The sequence below is a fragment of the Colossoma macropomum genome, unplaced genomic scaffold, assembly GCF_904425465.1.
Source record: "Colossoma macropomum unplaced genomic scaffold, Colossoma_macropomum, whole genome shotgun sequence".
NCBI lineage: Eukaryota > Metazoa > Chordata > Actinopteri > Characiformes > Serrasalmidae > Colossoma > Colossoma macropomum.
Window position 1 is genome coordinate 27,003,215 of NW_023494784.1, and position 22,302 is coordinate 27,025,516.

Here is a 22,302-nt window from a genome sequence, read left to right on the forward strand (position 1 = left end):
CTATCGTAGAGCCAATATTTCAGGTATGACTAATGTTTCATTTTTATCAGAGTGAAGAATTTCCATCATCTTTCATTGTGCATTTGTCCACTTACTTCTATACTCAGAATCTGATCTGCTTGTGACACTTGCTTTAAACTCATTTCACAGTTTTTGGAAGAATTTGTAAAATCTTTGGCTAATTCAGCAAGAAAGAAAATAAATAAACAATTTGTAAGAATGTCAATATTTACAGAATAAAAACATACTCAGTTCAATCTCAGTATTTCAGGAATCATCCAAAAGTATACAAAAACAGTAAGTAAAGATGAGTCCATAAGCAAAGACTTTTCAGGCAAAAAAATATACATATCCTTGATTTGCACTTGCTGTTTGTATGGTCTTTTTGGACATGGCAACATCATTGTGTTCAAATCCAGCAAGAGTCTATTGCTACTTGTTTCTTCAGTTTGACCACACAGAGAAGTCCTGAATAAAGTCCTGAATCCAAGCCCCTGAGTCTTTACTGGACACCGGATGGTCGTATAATCTCTCACACCAGTGGGGTCAAAGTCTCAGGAGTAACTCTCATTCTCACTCCACGTAGTCATCCACTGCTTTTTCTCAAAGGGATCAAACATGACGTTATCGTCTTTAAAGTGACGCGTCTCCTTCCGGATCCTCACAGCATGGTACTTAGGAACGCTGTCATCATTCTTGGAACGTTTGAAAAATCCACACTGATGGAAAGAGCACACAAGAAGTCAGTTTAGCATAATTCAGACATTTGATGAATTGAAAAAATGTTTGAAGTACAGTTCTTTTGCAGCTGAAGGTTTGAAACACAAATCTGGGGAGTGCACAGAGCATGCTTGAAAGCATTCAGAAGAGTCAAACTGGTAAAGGAACATCCTTAAACACATGGGAAAAACAAAGGAAAGAAAGACAAGTTAGAGGACTGCAGGAGAAAGAGGAAAAGCAACAAATGGAGCACGTGCAAAATCATTACACATTTATATTCTGAACTCCACACAGCATTGACAAGCGAGGCACACTGTTCACAAGAAAGCTCTTTGTTCTTTCTTTCTTTTTTTTTGGCAAAGCAAAAAAAGTGCGTTAGTGATTGTTAAAGCTTTATGCCACTGCAGACTGAGGCACTCCTGTGCGCTTGTATATTTTACCCAGGAAAGGCCTCTAGGCCTCTGTGGAGAGCTTGTCTTTGTCTGAGGGCTGAGCATGGATCTCAGCTTTGTGATACGCTGCATCATATTGGTCTTTTTGGGCACGCTTGAAGAAACCACACTACGGAAGGAGCAAGGTGGTTCATCATTGCAAACAACAATTTGTACAAAGTTTTCCACAATACAGCTGAGATACATATAAACGCTTGCTGTCATAAAACTATAATATTCCAACTATTGAGGGCTGTGGAGAATATGCATCTTGTTGGAAACACAAAAGGATTTCACATAATTTAATGAATAGTAATCAATATCTGGAATATACATAACTATCAAAAGTTTGGAATAGCTGTTCAAAAGTTTGGAATCAATGTTTTCAACAATATAACAGCATTTTGGTAGCAGACAGGTGTGCAAAATTATCGCCATATGTTTGTCGGGTGAAACTTCACAGATTTCAAATAATTATTAGCCATGTAACACTGAGCATAAAGATATAATAAAACAAATATCCAGAATTCATCATATTTCAAAAGTCAGATGATATCTTAAAGCAGATAACCTGCTAAACAATTTTCATACAATCAAATGAGTGCATATTAATTAATTACTTCTTGTCCACAGAATTCTTGAAATATTAAATAAAACATCTGAAAAATCATTTAAATCTACACGGTGTACGTTTTTATTGTGTTTTATTGCTGTCCAAAAAATGATAAATATATATATGTGTTTACATTTTTGGTTATTATTCTGCATCATTTGAGCATAGCAGCTGTGCTTTACATCATGCCAAAATTTAATGATGAATGAACCAAAGTGCTTCAAAACTACTCATTACACTTATTTACAGTAAAGCTAAGTTTTTTGTTTAGTTTTTTTAAATAAGTTTTTTTGCCTTCTCCTGTGAAGTTTAATGATATAAGCAAATGAAAATGGTTAATATGGGAACTGATTCCAAACTTTTTGAAAGGTAGTGTAGATAACAAAAAAAAGGGAAAATGTGACCTTAAAAGCACTATGATCATCTGCTAATCTAGTCTCTTAGGCTTACCTTCCAAAGTATAAGAACTAATAGAGCCAGCATCAGTATGCCTGCTAGTACAGCCACCAGGATTATCCACCATGGAACCCCACCATAGTGAGACACAGTATATTCAGGAAACACAGTCAATCTCACCTTCAGTGAAGAAAAAGGAACATATTAACCATTGGTAGGAGGGTTTATGCTCCAGTTAAAAAAGAAATCTTCAGCTGATACACTATGGGTTCTGAGACAGGGATTCAGCCTAGTCCTGGACTACATTTTCCTTTCAACTGAGAATCTTTGTTCAGAATGCTGTGTAGTCCAACACTAGGCTTAATCCCGGTCTGGGAAAGCAACCTGTCCAAAAGTTTGTAGACACCTGCTCATCCAAAATTTCTTTTGAAATCAAAAGTATTAAAAGGAAGTTTTGCCTCTTTGCTGCAGTGGTGGCCTCTAACCTTCTGAGAAAGCTTTACACTTTGCTGTGAGGATTTAATTGCATTCAGCCACAAAAGCATTAGTCAGGTACTGATAATGGATGATTAGTTCTGGATCACAACTCCACTGCAACATGTCCCAAAGGTATTGGATGAAGCTCCATCACTCCAGAGAACACAGTTCCACTGCCCCACAGCCCAATGCTAGAGGCGCTAATACCCCACTAGCTGATGCTTGGCACCGGGCATGGTGAATTTAGGCTCATGTGCTCCAGAGTGTCATGTTCTATTTGCAATGCTTTTCTATGAAGATTATACAAGCTATGTGTATGCAACTGAATGCATGTTTCAGCAATGTGTGTACCTTAAAGTAGCTAGATTCACTGATAAGAAGGTGTCTGCATACTTTTGGATATATAAAGTACCCTTTGTCTTATCAAGCTGTTTATCTTTTTTCCAGTTTTTGATTTATTAGAATCAATATAACTCTAGTCATATGACAAAAATAAGTAAATGTTACCTGTGTCTCAGGATTTTTCAGCACAATGTTCTTGGCAGAAACATCAAGACTGATAGATGCTTTCACTATCAAATCAAGATAATTATAGGTGGCATAATCCTGTTTTTTAAAAAAAAGAACTTTTCAGAGGTAGTACATCAATCTATGTGAGCATTACACAAATGTGTTTTAGATATATTATAATAAATATCATTGCACTTACTTCAAGAAAAGTAGAGTTCCAAAGGCGTGACCTCAGTATAATGTCTGCACTACTGTCCAGGTTCAGCAGAGGGCACTTGATCTCCACACATCTTGCTTCCCCAAAACATGACTTAAAAAATGCATTCAAAATGGTTAAACAGATCTTCAAGATTATTACCACTACAGGGAGAAGAACTTATAATAAGAATATCAATTAATTTACCAGTGATTTGTATTTCCTTCGTTCTGTAAAAAGAGATATTTTGTTTCCCTCAGATAGTCTACTTTCCTCTATCTCACGCTTCTGCCTGGACAACGTCGACCCCTGAAAGAACAGAGTATGAAAACGTAAATAGTGAGGTAACTTTGGTATCATGAAAAAATGTATCTATGACTTCACTGAGAAGAGTTTAGCTCAGATGTGTTTATTAAACAATCAAGTGAGGTAGTGCTCGACTGAAATAATAACCTGAATTTTCAGAAGCTGTGCATTAATCATACTGAAGGTCATTTTATTTAGTAGTTTTAAGTCCTAATTTTCTCTTACAGTGCAGCTCTCCATAAAATATACAGCAGAAAAAATCCAGTTTCTGTAGGTGCCCTAGGTTGTGCATCCACAGCCCACAGCGTGGATCCGTAGCATACTGTAATCTTATAGCTAGTGAGCTACAAACATGAGTTCTGTTAAGACTTGTGACAGCTGGTTAGTTCTTTTAAGAAATGATGGTAGAGCACCGTTTGTTTACAACTAAGTGTGCACACATATCCAGGCTTTCTAGCCTATGTGGTTCACATGTGTTTTGAGGGTGAGGTTTGGATTGAACACTGAAGGGCTACATTTGTTTGGCTGTTGATTTTCAAAACAGCTAGCTTCAGCTAACTTTCACCAAAGCAACCCCACCTTTGAGCCCAGTTGGACACAATTCAGCATTCTAAGCCTTCAGAGAAGGCATAATGATTTCTGAAAACTAAAAAGAAATTGCAGTTATCAAACAAAACCTCGTATCTCCGTGTTTGTCATTTTTCAGTTTTTGACATAATTTGAAAATGCCTGTTGTCCTTTACATTGTGGGTGAAGTTCATGAATGGACCAAAAGAAATGACCATTTTTATGCAATGGATTCATGCTTGTATTTAAACTCTGTGTTACAGCACTACTTTTGTTTCATTGTTAAGTTTTGCCTAAAAACAAAAAGGTGAAATTTTTTAAACGCCTAAATGTTTTTCTCCAAGATATCTAGGTATAGCTAAGTGAGCTCCTGTATTCGTTAGGACTTCAAGAGCTGAAGAGAAGGTCTAACATATTAGATTAAGCATTAGTATAATTACAGGATGACAGAGAAATCAACCAATTACATTTTGATTTCCTATAGGAAATCAAAGACCAATTTTGTAAGAAAAACCATCAATCTATGCCTTCTAGAAGTCCTAGATGTGTCACTGACTTTGAATATGAGCGACAGCCTAATCAGTGGGTTGTTAGACATGGAAAACAGTGGTGGTAGTGCTTTACCAGGGCTCTGAAAAAATCACTGTGAAAGACCTACAAGATCAAATATATGCTAATAGTTCTGTTAAAAGCTTCAGGTGAATGGAATGTCTTTTAAAAGCATCAAATTTCTGTGTTTAAACTAGAATTGTCAAAAATGTCCCTGCAAATCAGCATTAGCTTAGTGCTAAACTACTAGAATTCCACAGAGATGCTATCAGAAATTACCATTATTGCAGATGTTTTTTTTTACTGATTTTTCATGTTTTTGTCCAGAAGTGATGTGTAGCTCTAATAGTCATGGTTTCCCATTAGTGATTTTACTATGTAAGAGACGAGCCCTGGGAGAATACCAAGGACAGTGTACCTCAGTTAGGCCCAGAGGGTTGATCTCAGACTCAGGTGAACAGGTGATCTCCTCCAGCTCTTTAGAGCTGATCTTCACCAGGTACAGGAGCCACTTCCCCACAGCACTTTCTTTAGGCCACTGGATGTTGAGAAAGGCTGTGCCAAACGATTTCAGTGGCTTGCCCAAATTTATTACCTGAAGTACAAGCATTAAATTTTTATAGAGAGTATTTTACTGTGTAATATTTAGATTTCTCTATATTTACACAACAGCTGTATCCAGACTGACTGAGTAACAGGTGGATTAAAGAACATACACTTTGTTACGAAGAGAACAGTGAAATTTACCCTGAATTCATATTCAATCAAACTGCCAGCTTCCTCCTCTGACTTCATGGCACTCTCTCCTCTAACATCCCCTCCAAAATACACCTGAGAGGGCTTGGCAACCCTGATGCACAGTAGGAGTTAGAAAAAAATAAAATATATCCACTTTATGCATTGTAAGGTAGTTATCAACTTTTATGTAGAGTGATAGTTGATGATTCATACCCTTGCACAGACAGCAGAAGCTCGATCATAACTTTAGCTTTAGCTCGTACTTTACCCAAACCCTCCTGCAGACTCGTTCTGTTGAGGAAAATACATTTAAAATAAATTACTCTAGAGGCTTTTTGCTAACAAAAAATAGGGAAACATTCATCGCTAAGCTAAAATATATTATGATTATTACAACATTCAACAACTCACGTTTCCAACTGGAGATCAACTTCAACTTCTGTGGTGCTGAGAGAGATCTTGGCAGTGCTCAGTATGATGTAAAAGGTGACCTAAAAATATAATAAAGTTACAGCACAAAAAAAAACTGTGCTATGTAATTTATTCCTGAGTAAAAGAGTGTACCTCAGAGTTTCTTTTGAAGGGGTTTCCCAGTTCACAGTCTGCTTGAGAGCCATTCTGATTGGCTGCACAGATCACCTGCTTGTCCTAATGAATACATGAATGAGTAAATAAACAAATAAAAAAAGTAAACAGAGTAATTAATGAATTATTGTTTCCAAAGTAAATTGAAAGCATTACTTTGTCAGTGTTTTTTTTTTGTTCCATTTTTCTATTATAAACTGTTTAATGTACAAATCAAATAGTTGGTTTAACATTGTTTCCTACTCACTGTGGTTCTATGGGATCTGAATCCAGAATATGACAGCAAATCACCAAACAGTCCCACTAGTTTGGCTTCATGAGCATCATCTCCATTCCTGTTCTTCACAGTGACCTCCAGAGCGATGTCCTTCTGGTCACTCAGAGATACCACCGCGACACCATTCTTCCTGTTAGAGACAACAAAACACACAACAATGGCCTTGGGCATCTATCTGAACAGAGCTCAGAGACATACAGAGAGCTGCTGTATGTGCTTAATGTTTTCACTCTAAATCTCATCTTTGATGAGAATTTGTCTTAATATATCTCTCTGTTGCATTGGAACTCACACAGGTAATGGAGGAAAGATGTCCTGGTTGGATGCTCTGTAACAGAATCTGTACTGGAGCTGCAGGTTACTCTGACAGATGTTGTCAGTCCCACACCCCTCCTTTAGGAAGTTTACCTACAAGAGCAAATGATAATTAGATTATACACTCCTTAATACATTCTCCCATTTATACATCTATTGTGTTGAGTCATAGCGTTGTTATAAGAAATTATTCACTGGGATTGAATGAATATAGCAGAGAGACAATTATGCAGGCCTTCAGCATTAAATTAAGCTGTTAGTGCTTAAAGCCATTCGGTAGCTGCTCTGTGTGTTTACCTCAGTGCTGATCTTACTGGGCAGACTGGAGTCCAGCACTGGCACCAGCTCTGGCAGTGAGTTCTGTCTCTTCCCTCTCTTAGCGCTCTCGATGGCCACAGATACTTCGATAGGGATTGCTCTCAGTTTATCCTTTATGTTCTCCTGAGAAAGGATGTTTCAACCAATTGAAATAAAGTTAAATAATACTACTTATTTACTTATTAAGAAATAAATAAATAATACTACCCCAACCTTAGTTGTTTGTTAATAAAGATAGTTTGCTAATAATTTGAACATCTGTACATAAGCTATAGGGGGGATATCCAAATAAAATGGGATAACAATAAAATATATAACAATACATTCTATTTTTTAATATATTTAAGAACACATACTACTACATTTCATACTTATATCAGAATACCTATTATACACTATATCATGATCAAGGCTCTTTAACAACCTGGCTGAATAATCACAGTTCTCCTGTGACAATTGGTAAAGAAGAGACAAGTACGCACCTGTAGTCGGAGTTTGGCTTTATAGCAGGCTCTCTTGTTCTGGCCTCTCAGCTCCAGCGTGCCTGTAGACTGGAAGTCCTGATCAGTTGGCGTTTTATCCAGGAAGGACACTCTAGAGGGCAAACCTTGCTTCCTGCGGTGTGACTCTGTCTCCAATGTGTAGGAAATCACTGCCAGGGACAAACATTACATTTGTGCTTCACTGTGGGCCTTACGAAATAATGTAGTGAATTTCGGGATTACATGGGCATTTCAAAATAACAGCTGACATTAAACCTTTACAGTGAAGAATTATGTAAATGTGTATTTGTTGGTATATTGTGAAATTCAGTATTTATAGATTTTCAGATTACAAATTATAATTCTAAATGGAAGTGTAATACATACTCAATTTTGGATTGTAAGTGGCAGGATTTGCTTTGTAGGTAAAGCAAGCTTCAACATTCAAGCTGTAAATAAAAATACTAATGAGAAATACACACTAAAAATACATTTCTTTAAAAGAAAAAGTAATAACTGAAAGACAACTTTGTGATTCATATTAAATACATTTCATTCTTATACTTCATTTAATTCCTAATAACTTCAAACATAAGTAAGAATATCTTACCAAATACTGTTGCCACACGTTTTCTTTGTCAGGTCAATTTCCCTTGGTGTAGCCTTGATTTCTTTCTTTATGCTGATGACAGGTCTGGCCCTAAATTTTCATGGAAATTAATTCAATTACAATTTCATAGGTGAGAAGAAGTCAATCACTGAAATGAAGACTATATGAATACCTGTAAACAATTACTGCATCAGACAGAGATCCAACAGCTAGATCTGGGTAAGCATTCTCATCCAAATCCATATTCCCAGCCAATGAGTAGCCAAACATCTTAATGCCATGGTGCCTCCCTTCCAGAATCTGAGAAAGGTAAAAACACATCAGTGCGGAGGGGCAGAGCAGCATTTACAATGCACTGATTATAAAAGACAAAATGTATAACTTTACTCTCTAGACAGAGAGTACCCTTATGGAATACATCATTAGTGAATTTTAGAAAATGGTGGTATGGGCCTTCAAGTACCTTTGTAGTCTGTTGCAAAATTGCCCAAAATTGCCCAAGATTGTCCATCTCCCTGCCCTTTATCATAGTAATGGTGTTTTGCTCTCAAGGCTGTTATCCATTACAAAAGCCCATACACAGCAGAATACAGAGAGACAAGGAGATCGAAAGGTTACAGATTTGGAGAGAGATGTAGAGATGGAGCGAGAGAGAGATGGAACGAGAGAGAGAGAGAGAGAGAGAAGGCAACAGTGAGCATTTCCTGACCTGGACAGGTTTGGTGTTAATGCCATCCACAGATCCATGATAGATGTACACTCTACCTGAACCTTCATCTGCATAAGGAGCACCTACTGCAATATCTGCCAGAGAGAATGAGGATTATCACAAAAATACAAACTAGCACATAAATATGAACTGATATAAATAAATACGAACTGATTTAAAAGCATAAAAATGCAATACATTCAAAGATAAAGTAGATACAGAAACATACAGTATTGTGGAAAATTCATTGTTTAATTCCACTCAAAACAGTCATTAAGTACAAGTTGTTTTGCTTTTTTAAAGAGATATTTCTAAGGAGATAAGATATAAGATAATCCACTTACAAAAGGAAGAAGAATGTCAAATGAAAATAAGTAAAAAAGGAGTTTCCAAAACTGGTTCAAAAACATATCCAAAGAGTTAAAATGTAATAAAAGAGAAAATGGGACTCCTAACAACCATGCAAGACCTGACAGACCACCAAAACTGTCACCATCAGATAAACAGTACTTAAAGCCTTCATCTTTGAGAGGCAAAACATCTAGCTCCACTCTTGAAAAAAATATGAAAAAATGTGTTTCTGTCCATCCTTCCACTGTGAGAACACAACTCAATGCTATAGGTCTAAAACGATGTGTAGCTCTCAAGAAGCGATGACTAATAAAAGGGAAGAAAAATAAGAAAATGTGCAAACCAAACAAAGAAGCTGCTGGTGTTCTCTGAACCAGTGGACTGTCCATCCCAGATACCAGATATCAACATTGCATTTTCTGCTTCTAAGACCGAACTTTAGAGGTGTGAAAAAATATTGCCGCAGATTTCTTTGAAAAACTGAAAAACACACCTCCAGAAAAAAAACAGAAGCTGTAATAAAGGCAAAGTGTGAACACACTAAACACAAAAAGGGTGATATTATATTTAGTTGTTGAGGCTACATTGTAATTTTCTGTTGTATATATGTTTTCTGCTATTTTTTTCCTGATGTTGAAAAATTAACTTGTACTTAATATCTGTTTTAATTGGAAATTATATAAATGAAGGGTGGGTTCTGACTTTTGCTTAGTACTATATGCACAGTACAGTACTGTAACCACATGCATTTGTATTCACCATACACCTCCTAATTCACACTATATGTTAATATGTATGCCATGCAGCTACCAACAAAAAAAGAAAAGAGTATAAACTCTTAAACATTTTCTTGGCAATCTCTCTCTCTCTCTCTCTCTCTCTCTCTCTGTGTTACACACCCACACCCATCCCACCCAAAATCACTAAGAATCTATGAGCTCCACCTTCATATGAATCCAGATTGATGTCTCCTATATTCTCCACTGCCAGTCCAAACATTGAGTCTTTAGTTCCATTGAGGCGGACAGGCACCACGCTCCTCCACTTTCCAGCTTTGTTAATGTAGACGTACACTGCTCCCCCCACCTCACCATCTCTCTGGAAGAACTGAGGTGCTCCCACCACAATGTCCTGCCACCTGGAGGAGCATTCACACATACACACAATGACATCTCACCAACACTCAAACTAATGTTTATTGTTCACAAACATATATAAAAGTTCTACGTGGTTCAAGCCTGGAACAGCTTGTCATGTTTAAGTTACAAGAGAACAGTTCTTCTGATCAGATGTATGAACAGTTTGCTGGAGCTAGTTTTAAAACATTCTTGTCCGAAGTCTGAAGAATATAAAAATAACTCCAGCTATTTGCCATACCCATCTCCATTCAGATCCACCACTGCTACATCATATCCAAAAGAGGAGGCAAGTCCCGGTCCTTCAAGAATATGTTCTGGGGACAGCATGGTGGACACCTCCCCCTCTTTCCTCAGCAGGATTACCGCTCCACTGTGATTGGCTCTCGGAGCTCCAGACACCACAATCAGTTTGCCCTTCTCAGTAATGCTGTGGCCAGAATCCAGAGAGAAACCTTGGGACAAGAATCCAAAATATTTTTCAGAGCTCAGGCAAAACAAAAAAGTTTAGCCTTTTAAAAACGTCTTTACTTGTTGATAACATGAGTAATCTCCTCCAGAGCTAGTGTTGGCCTGCTTATAGCATCAACGTCCAAAATAAATCATCAAGCAATACACAAGTGTGATGCACTGAGCAAGAGAAGCAAAATATGGGTGACAATAATAAATAATATCAGCTAAATATAACGCAATAAATATTAACTAAATGCAGCTCATGAGCATGTAATGAACATAAAACAGCACATTTCTTTTTATGAGCAAATACAAACTAAAAGTATTGCAAACTGCCACAGTATGTAACATGAGCGTCCTAGATCAAGGTGATTACATTTTCTTCCCGCAATGAGACTACACAGTACAGGAGAACACATGATCAGTTGTCTGAGACTGAGACTAACTGATTAAACAAGCAGAATCAGGTGAGCTCTGGCTTGTTTGGAATGAAAATCCGTATCCACAACAGCCCTTCATGGAAATGACAGGACACTCCTGCCATAGAAGAACCAATACTGGTTCCGAAAAGAACCTTTCCATTCCAGTTTTTTGAAGAATCATCCATTAAAAGCTTATTTAAGCAACCAAAATAAGCAGAGCTCCAAACCTTCCCTGAACTTTCATTTTGTAAGACAAAGTAACTGTAAGCCAGCACATTTAATGTTCTTCCATAGTAGCTAGCAGAGGGGGTGACTTGTATGGGAACTGATCAGGAACTGGAGGTCAAAAAAAAACTGAACACATGGTTTAAATGTGCTCACACACATGCACATATATTCAAAGAAAAGCAATCAAAGGCACATAGCAGGCACAGGTCAAACCTACCTAAGTAACTGTTAGCAGGTACAGGCACCAGATCTGACTCCAGACGACTTTCATCCCCGACCTCATACGGTCCATCATCATAAAAGCCCATTTCCAACAGGGTGTTGTTCTTCTGCTCGACTCGTACAATGCCTGAAAGCCACAGAGGGATGGAGATCAGGGCAGAAGGATGCAGAGACAAAACCAAAACTACTGCTCTGTCAACTGTAATTTTGAAAATAATTAAAAGATATGTACAATAACTTTGTGAAGTAATCAGTGTTGCACTGTTTGTGTTTGGCAGAGAATAGACTGAGTAATCTATGGGATAGCAGCTCTCACTTCCAAACATGAGTAGTCCTGCACAACACAGTTTAGTGCTAACAACTACTTATACTAATCTAACTATTAAGGGCTTCATCAGTTAAATCACGTGTAGCTAAGTAAAGATGTGTAGTGGAATGATCACCCCAGATATGAGCTGAGAATCGCTGCTATATAGTCAATAAGAAACATCTCCATATGAAATGACGGAAATGTTCAGCGAGTTCAGCGTCTATACAGCCCTGACAATTGAGTTTCATTGCAAAATGCTGTATATGCATTTGTTATGATTTTGAATGCACTGTGTTTTTGAAAAGAATAACAGCTGATATAGATTGGAAAACACATTATTCATAACATTTAATCCTAATCCCAATGACATATTTAGGGAAAAAAAATTGGTAACGAAACCCTTCAGTTCTTTAAAGTTTTCTAAAAAACTTCTGAATTCCTTAAAAGCACCTTTACTCTCCACTACCTTTCCAGTTGTAAGCTCCTGGGGCTCCGAAGATGACGTAATGGTAGTCTTTGGTAAAGGTGGCAGCCACACCCTGCTGACAGGCTCCAAATCGTTCATGACCTCTGGCACGACCTTCGCAGAATTTCCAGTTCCCACCATCTTCGTCTGATTGGCTGTCAATGCTTAAATCCTGACTGAGCACGTAGCAGCGACCGGTGATGTCCCGTGACTCCTGCGGTGTGTTCACAAACAGCCGCCTCTGGTAGCGATGGGCACATGTCTAACAGGGAACAGTAGAGGAAACACAAAATGACCTGCAAATATACTGCAATATACAGCTGTTAAACAAAACTGACTGGAACGTGGAATGAATGGAGTGGAATGCAATGCATGAACGACTCAGAACATAACAGCTAAATAGTAGTGAGTCTTACCACAATCTTTCCACCTGGTCCTTGACTCTGAACGGTCACGCCCATCCACTGATTCTCCTTATTTTCCACACGCACATCAGCTAACAGCAGTGCATTAAAAAAAACATAATGTTAAACTCTGTTTGGCACATTGTTTTTTATGATTATATGCAGTACAAGCCATAATATTGGGTGAAAGGATGATAAAATTTGAGATTATTGCAACACTAACCATCGTTGTCAAACTCAATCCGATCACAGTCATCCCTTTGGGTGGTGATGTCACAACTGTATAGACCCCCAGTGATGTTAGCTCCCTGATTAGCTAAAGCTTTGGCCCTGGGAGCGCCAATCAACAGTCTGAAAAAACGAACAAATATGAACAAAGTTAATTATGGCCTTCTTCTGCAAAATTTATTGAATTAAGTTTAAATGTTGGAGAAAAATAAAATATGATGTGTGCATAATTTTTGCAGAGGCTGCATCTTAAGTTTTATTTTTTCCCAATATGAAATAAACAGTAATTGTGCATAAAAAATTGCAGTGATGTGTTCTTTGTAGAGGATGTGTTAAATTATTTTCACATAGAAAATCAACAAAACATGTAATTTGACCAGTGGTGCCATCCTTTTGCATACTGTAAACAAATTAATAAAACAAAGAAAGAAAAAAAACAACACTGTAATAAGAATCAATACAACCAACATGTTCAACATTAAATATTAATGTAAGATTTCATAAGGAAAGCTCTCCGCAAGAAATAAATGCTATATAAACAATATAAAGACATAAGTGATGTCCCATAAATTGCTTTTGTATGTATCACCTTTCCAAATGACAACCGTAATAAACAAGACAGTTCTTTGAAGTTCTTTCTGATATTTGTATTGGAGAGATGCTCTATAATGCAATAGTGTGTGGAGCTGTGTGATGATCAGGAGGGATGACAGCTCACTTTAGCTCCAGCTGTCTGTCTGACTCCTGTTCCATCAGCCAGCTGGACTGGGTCAATAATTTATGCAGACCACTGTCATTACACTGGGACAATGTACAAACAGCAAAGCACACCTGATATAAAAGTTCTGCTTAGTCACACTGCTACTTAGTGATATGCTCATCGAGCAAACACATTCCATCAAAAGATTAAATCTAATCATACATTATTTCAAAGAGGATCAAATACACATGTAAACAATTTTCTGCATGATTCCACTACAAACTAGACACATTGTCAAAGAGATTAGTGCATCTTTTACAATGCAGCTGACCACATTCTTCACTGTCATAACAAAATCTTCCATCTCTGAAATGGTAACATTACAGGAGAAGGGAAAAAACTTAATTTAATGAAAGAAAAAAAAACTAAAAGCAATTTTGGACCATTTCTACTGGTCCACTCATGAAATATTCACATAATGTAAAGTGTACCTGATATTTTCAAATGTTGTAAAATAAATAAATAAATACAAAATCCAACAAAATAATGGTCACGTTTTTCATATTTCAGCAAGGATTTATTGTCTGCTTAAATTCATCCTTGCCATCCTAAAATCTTTAAAGAGATTATGTCATCGAGTTAAGTAAAGTGCAGAGTGACAGTTATCCTACTGAAACCTTTCTCAGAGGCCTTCAGCATGGCAGACTTTTATAAATCGACAGTACAGTAATGAAAAAACCTTTCTACTCAACCAACAGGGTACATAGGGAACTTATTGTTGGACAAACTACGGCGGGAAAAAAGTGGTTACAGGCTCATTTTTTCCAGGCAGGGCTGTGTGGACTAGGGCGTGGGGGTGACAAGCAGAAACGGACACAAGCACACAAGGAGAGAGAGAGAGAGAAAGAGAGAGAGAGAGAGAGAGAGAGAGAAAATGTTCAGAAAGAGCCAAGTTCTTAAAGGAGCTACTGTTAACAGATATTACAGGGAGGGAGTAAGCTTTACCACACTACTGCATGAACAAAATGAAGAAAATTCTCTCTACTCTTAAACATCTGCCTCTATCATCAGCATTTCTTTACAGTGGTGGTGATAGGAACACATATGTCTACAACACATATATAGACATGCCCAAAAAATGTTATGTGTATTGTTGATAATGGTAAAACAATTAGGTTTTTGGGGTGGCTATTTTGCCTTACAACACCTTGCATGTACCTCTTCAACATCTAAAATACTCCTTAAAGATACATTTTAAGAAAAACATTTCTTAGAACTACCATAAAACAATGTCTCATGCATCAGGCAACGTATTCATAACCGTTCTACGTAATAACTTTCTGTGTGGGAGCTTTCAGAAGCGTTGAACATTTCGACCGTCTGGCTCCTATCACCACCACTGCGAACAATTCTGACTCATAAGTTTCTGTAGAACAGAGCACTCTGAATGACGTTGTTTACTTCTGAAACATTTAATTATGCAAAAATGCAGAAAAATCTGTGGAATTCCCCTTTAAAGCACTTACTGTTTTTTACTGAGCTAAAACGGAGAACAGCAAAAGATCTTAATCCAAGACATAATGCTTGTCAACATTTCCACCAGATTGAGTGGATCAAGCTTTGGCTATTACACACTTGCAATACAACATGATATTTTCTATGTTGTCACTGTTATGAAACATTACAGCAACAACAACCTAGAATCCTGCTGATCTCCTGAAAACATTTGCCTGGAAGAGGTTCAGTTTGGCACGAGAGAGCACACTATACTGCAACCCTCTGGAAGAGTTGTAGAATTTAGCATGTCACTGAGGGACAACATTGGCATTTACATGCCACAACTCAAGTACTTAGGTTCGGCAAACCACTCAACACATTGGAAACAGGCCAGGCATTATAGTGGAGAGAAATCTCATCTCTTCATCTGTGAACTCAAAGCCCCTTAATCTGCTTTGCGGCATGGGTACTTTCAGATGAGTGGGCAGCCAGGCTGTGGGAACCACAAAGCGCTACACAGGATTGTTACTGGGTCACTCGGCCATAAGGATGAATGAGAGGCTTCATGCTGATCACAAGATAATGGTCATTGTCCACCACTTCTATATAGGCTCATTCCTGGCCAAGACACGCTCTAGTCCATTGCGCGTCACTCTAGGCCCAGTGCTCTCTCAGCAGTGAAATGTGTGGATAGTAAAGCAATCACTTTGCAAAAGGTAAGCAGAAATACTTCTGCACTGACTGGCACAATCTTGGATTAAGGGATAAGGACACAAAGCCTTACAGTTGATGAATATAGGACAAGTCATCTAAGTTGAATGTGGAGAATTTGCCAGTCTGCCAGACCACCACCCTAATATGCCACTCCCAGATAGCTAATGCTGAGCAATGACAAGGCCAAATGACCTCACCAGAGAAATTAAGACTTTGTTCGCAAATGCTTCGAAAAAAGACATAGCTTGAGATTTTTTTAGCCAACCTGAGGGAATTTAAGACTTTCAGCCATCCTGATTACAATAACTGTTTATGTTTTACTCTCAGTAACTCTAAGAGGGAATAGAGTTTGATTTAGTTTAAGCCTGCCAATACGGGCAGCAGCCCAACTGCTGTAATACATACTGGCTAATTCAACTCCACAGCATACTAAAACAAATGTCACAGTTTTAGTAATTTAAAAATAACGTTAGAACAAGAAGTGGGTAAAGATTTAATATTTTGACTTCATCAGGCTTTGCCAATGGTTTAGCCTTTTGTAGCTCTTTTGTGTGCATGTGTGAGTTTTCATGTGTGTGTGTGCGCGCATACACAAAGACTCTTGTTACACTGTCCACAGCTGTGTCCTCACAGCCAGATGGGCCACAACAGCTGGTTGATGCCTGTCATTTTACCCAAAAACTTTACCCCTTACCAAGCCTTAACACAGGCCAAAGCAACCATTGCCAATGTGACAGCAGCTACTTTTGGTCTGGTTGAGTTCCTAAAGACCTCCTCATAACCATACATAATTGCAACTGTTTAGTTGTGAACATTTTATTCAGTTCCAAGGATGATAATACAAAGAGTCACTGCATTTGTTCAGCATCTGCAAGCAAAGAAACATCTTCCACGCCACATTAATGCCCATTCCAAAAGATACAGTAGATCACCGTTTCATGTAAAAGCTCTGTCTTTCTTTCCTAGAAATACACTCTTAAAAACAAAGGTGCCAAAAGGGTATTTTGCTCAGAAAGAACTACTTTTAGCTGCCTTAAACACATTTTTTAAAGGAGGGCTCATTAGAGAATTATCTTTGTTAATCAGATGAGGGCACGTGAAGAACCTTTTTAAAGTTTAAGAACCTCTACATTATGTAAAATTTCTAGGAAGAACCCTTAAATTAAAATAGAATCTTTACATCACATGAAGGTGTTTTTTTACTATTTTAAAAGGTTCTTAACACTCACAAATCTCTTCTTCAAACATAGTTCTTTAGGGAACCAAAAATGGTTCTTCTATGGCATCACTCAAAGAACCCTTTGTGGCACCTTCTGTTTCAGAGTGTACACAGTCAGGTAGCACTTTACTGTAGAGCAGTGTTCAAAAGTCTACATGACACCTACATAAGCTTGTCATGACTATGACAACTGACAAACTTTTATGAACATTTATAAAGGCTTATTCCAACAGACGTATTCAGTCATAAGCGATGCTTTTGTCAGCTTTCATGTTAGGATTATGTTAGATTAATAAAAATGAAACTCACTTTACCTACGGGCCACAGAAAACGCTCAATTTTTTCCACTTGATTTGGCAAGCTAGTTATACTATCAGCATTATATCACTGTGACATACACTGAGCTACAAAATCTGTCATTTCACCTCACAAAGTGTCATGGCAACCTAATGTCAGAAAAAAAATCAGTGTCACCTGGCAAAAGTTGGCAAACGCAGCCTTTATGACAAATGACGTCAATTGGAACACGTGTTTATAAATGTGTATGTAGGTCTTTGTCAGTTGTCGTAAAGAGAATATGTGGGTATCGTTTAGCCTTATGAACATTGCCCTACAGTAAAGTGCTACCCACATATATACCCACATATATAACCTGTAGTGATTAATCACAAACCATCTGACATTTGAAATAAACCAGGAAATTACTATCTCTCTGCCCTATGCAATCATGCACCTGAAAAGTACTATCCACACAATAACATACAACAGAGTTATTGTGTAGCATTAACAGCTATCAGTCTTACAGTCAAACTGCAGTTAGTGTAGATTTCAGATTTGCACCATTTTAGTAAAAGCTTGCTTCCAGCTATCTTCTGTCTATCATGTTACATTAGCACAGATGGCCTTGTGTATGTATAACTACTATTCTCTGGTTTCAGAGTAAACAAACGCCAACCACATAATCTTTCCTGACTATTCACAGAAGCAGAAACACTATATTTGAAAATAAAAATCTGAAATATCTGAAAAAGTGGCTCAGCTCTAGCCATTTACTTGCCATTTGCACCGTGTTAGAAGCCATGTGAATAAGTGTAAAGAGGACAGAAGGAAAGTAACAGTGATTGAAATCTGGCCTGCATTCTGAGTGTGACCTGCTGGGACTCCCAGAGATACAGTTACACAATAATTGTTCACCTCCTGCAGGCATTAATACATGATCCTCCATGAGCCTGAGCACTCCAGTCTACTGGACCATGATTGCAATGCCCCTCGCTATACAGTCTGCAATTCTACAGTAAAAAAAATAATAATCAGTAGTGGATTTTGTTTATGATGTCTTTCTATATCTTTCTACACATAGTCCCAGTGATAGTCAGAACATTAGATTAATTTAGATAAGTGACCCTTAGTAGTCCCATAATGGGGAAATTTCACCTCTGCATTTGACCCATCCGTGCAGTGAAACACCACATACACTCTCATGAACAAACACACTAGGGGGCAGTGAGCACACTTGCCCGGAGCGGTGGGCAGCCCTATCCGCAGCGCCTGGGGAGCAGTTGGGGGTTAGGTGCCTTGCTTAAGGGCACTTCAGTCACGTACTGTCGGCCCAGGGATTCGAACCGGCAACTTTCTATTATGTTATTGTTTAGTCTGGTGTCACTAATGCTAATGACCACTTTACTTTCATATCCTCAAACATGCCCTGCACAAAAACTTTTCTCAGTGTGTGCCCTGCTTTGTGTGTCATCTTTTCCAGTCCTGTGTCCCTCTAGTCCTCTTTCTTCCAGAGAAAGGGTGAGATAAAGTACCAGGCTGCTGAGGAATTCCAAATCTTCATCTAGCCAATGAAAATAATAACTCAAGAGAGACAAAACCATTAAGGAAACCTGACTCCAGGTTTCAGCATGACCTGCTGTTCAGCCATGGCCAAGGAGTTAATTTAATAAACATTAATTGTTTGGAGTTTTTGATCATGGTATCACATATATCTTTAGCAGATGTCCAAGTGTTTAGGGCACAGATCCTTGATATGAAGTTGATATGATGAAAACCTGATATGAAGAAAACTGTCAAAAAACGTCCACTTTCAAAGAGTTAATGGTTTCTGTCACTGGAGGAACTAGTAAATTTGTACATAAACATCATGATTAAAATAACAAAAATATGTAAATGCATTCAAACCTAACCTTTAGCATCAGACTTGTGTGTTAAAACACACACATACTTTCTTATGATGAGAACTGATAAAAAACACAACATAAGAGCTAATTAACAGAAACCAAAACCAAACTTGACAGCTGAAATCTGCCAATCATACTTGACATTTCACAGTTGACAACTGAGAGACAGAAGATATTTAATGTTTTACCTTATCAATTTCAATGTTGGTGTGTTTGTGTTTTTTTGTAAATACACACTCATTCTGAAATTGATACCTGCAGCACGTCCCAAAAATGTTGGTACAGGGACAATTTAAGACTTGGAACTTGTGAAATTTAAAAAAAAAAAATCTTAATCAGGTGATACAATAAGGCTTGGGTATAAAAGGAGCCAAAAATGTGCCAACTTATCTGGGCTCTAGCTTGCCTGAAATAAACTGATGCACAGTGGAAATGTATGCTATGGTCTGATGAGTCAACCTTTCAGATTGTTTATGGAAATAATAAACGTTGTGTTCTCCGGGCCAAAGAAGAAAAGGATCATCCAGATTGTTACCAGTGTAAAGTTCAAGGCCAGGATCTGTGGTGGTATGGCGTGCATTAGTGCCCACGGCTTGGGTAGCTTTTCATCTGTGAATGCACCATTAATGTTGAAACATATACACATTTTGGAGCAACATATGTTGCGTTTTAGACAATGTCTTTTCCAGGGACTGTCTCTCTCACGCACACACCCACACACACACAATTAATTTCTAAGACAGCTGACAGCTTACATAGCTAATATGATCACATGATCTGGATTTACTTAACATTTCGTGTCACTTTTCAAACTTCATGACAATAGACATGAGTAGACTAAAGTGTGTGTGTGTGTGTGTGTGTGTGTGTGTGTGTGTGTGTGTGTGTGTGTGTGTCTATTTACCCCTCCCTCACACACACACAATACCAAGCATGCTTTGTGTGACACAATGTCCTTTCATGTCTGTGCACCAAACTCATCCTTCAGCCCTCCTGCTCATCCACTCATTCAGCTCTTTCTGACACATGATTGCTCATGCATTCTATACTGAACACCATCCAGTTCAGAGGCTCCATATACAAAACCCAGAAGCTATTAAAGACCGACCATCTGCATTCATCTTATAAATGTACATCAGCTTTTTCTGACTTGGATTGTACATTTCTAGAGTTGCTGAGTTTGACCTCACAGCACAGGCTGTAAACTTTTAACCTCAGCATGCTGCAAACTGGTCTCATCACAGTTAGCAGTACAACAGATGCTTTATTAAAGTTGTATCATGTCCCAGATGGATAACTCTAACTGAAATAATGTTGTTTTGATGTTGAGAAGAACTACTGAATCAACATGATGTAAAGCATAATTTAAAGTCTAAAACATGTCCCAATGTATCCAAACACTTCTTCTAATTAGCAAATTCAGCTACTGAAGTCAGTTGCACACACGCAGTCTGTAAAATCTCTACAAAAAAGCATTTCCAATTAAACAGGATGCTCTAAAGCAGCCACACATTAGCCACCAAGCCCAATGCCAAGCATGTTAGAGGGGTATAAAGCTCCCCAGCACTGGGTGTGGAGCAGTGGAACTGTCTTCTTTGTAGTGATGGAGCTCCCCCACATGCCTTCGGGATGAGTTGGAGGGCCATTTGTGATCGAGAACTAATCGTCCACCATCAGTGGCTGACCTCCTAATGCTCTTATGTCTGAATGCAATCATATTCTCGCAGCAATGTTTCTAGTGTAAAGTTTCCCAGAAGAGTAGAGGCTGTTACAGCAGCAAATCCGGACAAACACCCTATTAATACCCTTCAGAAGAAACTGGATGAGCAGGTGTCTACAAACTTTAAGACGTGTATAATTACAGGCATAGATGAACGCTGCAAAGGTGAAATAGGTGAAAAACACACACTCCAGCCTGCTACTGTTTCCTAATGAATTATATGAACTAATCTGCATTTCATTGCGAGGCATTGTTAAGCCCAAGCATGTGGAGACTTCTCTTTGGATTGAGCCATTTAGAAAGGGCTTTGTGCTCGGCATTGTTAACTTGTAGCACCGTTTTCAAGCACCGCTTCCCCCAACACAGGGCAAACCCAACAGGGGCCACTTCTAACACGCTGCTCTGCGGTCATTCAATTCAATTTAACTCCATATACTTCGGAAGAGATGCGGTGCACATCATGTCCACCTTAAGAACACCAAATAGTTAGTTTAAAGGAAGGTCGCAGGTGCGTATTCGCGCGTATTCTGAACGCGAGAGGAAAGCAGGTGCACTGGGGGAACTGGGGGCAAACTGTCTTCCCTTTAATCAAACACTCTTCCTCCGTCTGTAATCACAGCGAGTGATCCACAGCGCAGTACTCACATTCTCTTATCAGCGGGCTGGAGCTGGCGGTGCAGGGCGATGGAGAAGCCGAAGAGGCTGCCTGAGTCTCCGTTCTTTCTCAGCACGTTCTGGGTGTCCAGGTTAAAGGCGCCTGCACCTGTCCACAGCAGCAGGGGGCAAATCCACACGCCCAGCCACAGACACACACCGAAGGCTCCCATCGCATCTGCCGGAGTGTACCGTAAATCCAAAGCTTCCGCTGCTGCCGGACTCTTTACTGAAGAAACCACACCGCGCTTTACGCTTCACTTCGATCTCCGGCCGAGCTGACAAGTTGGAAAGCCAGCTTGCTCCTCCTTCTCCTCCTCCTCCTCGTCCTTCTCCGCCTTGCTCCTCGACCCCTCCCCCATGCTTTTCAAACTAAACTTACTTTACAGCTTCCTACTGCAACTCATCAGGGTTAGAGACATAATTACCCTTAATGCGACCAGAACATGGAAAAACACATTGTCTTTGATTTTTTTTAAAAGGGGGACTCCACCGATTTTTTTTCTAAATATCTGCATAATTAAATCTCTGCGATGTAAACGCAGTCAGTCAGAGTGGTTTGGTGTGAAACGCTTCGTTGTAGAGAAACTTAGTCA

General features: G+C 38.6%; 1 protein-coding gene across 2 annotated transcripts; it reads right to left on the reverse strand.

Moving 5' to 3' along the window:
* Positions 1 to 128: 128 nt before the first annotated feature.
* On the reverse strand, positions 129 to 22,002 carry itga6a (integrin, alpha 6a). 2 transcript variants are annotated; one of them, XM_036566267.1, is made up of 26 exons: positions 21,698 to 22,002; positions 13,015 to 13,142; positions 12,804 to 12,883; positions 12,388 to 12,649; positions 11,607 to 11,738; positions 10,528 to 10,741; positions 10,095 to 10,288; positions 8,800 to 8,894; positions 8,263 to 8,390; positions 8,091 to 8,180; positions 7,868 to 7,929; positions 7,481 to 7,650; positions 6,978 to 7,121; positions 6,658 to 6,773; positions 6,336 to 6,495; positions 6,068 to 6,151; positions 5,915 to 5,994; positions 5,717 to 5,794; positions 5,513 to 5,615; positions 5,184 to 5,360; positions 3,551 to 3,652; positions 3,347 to 3,457; positions 3,145 to 3,243; positions 2,215 to 2,340; positions 1,161 to 1,281; positions 609 to 719 (listed from the first exon to the last, which is right to left on the reverse strand). In XM_036566267.1, the coding sequence occupies exons 1-25, from the start codon at positions 21,877 to 21,879 to the stop codon at positions 1,174 to 1,176; spliced, it is 3,225 nt and encodes a 1,074-aa protein (XP_036422160.1). In that variant the 5' UTR covers positions 21,880 to 22,002; the 3' UTR covers positions 609 to 719; positions 1,161 to 1,173. The 2 variants fall into 2 exon arrangements, with proteins under 2 accessions (XP_036422151.1, XP_036422160.1); XM_036566258.1 differs by lacking the exon at positions 1,161 to 1,281 and having other exon boundaries at positions 129 to 719.
* Positions 22,003 to 22,302: the final 300 nt, after the last annotated feature.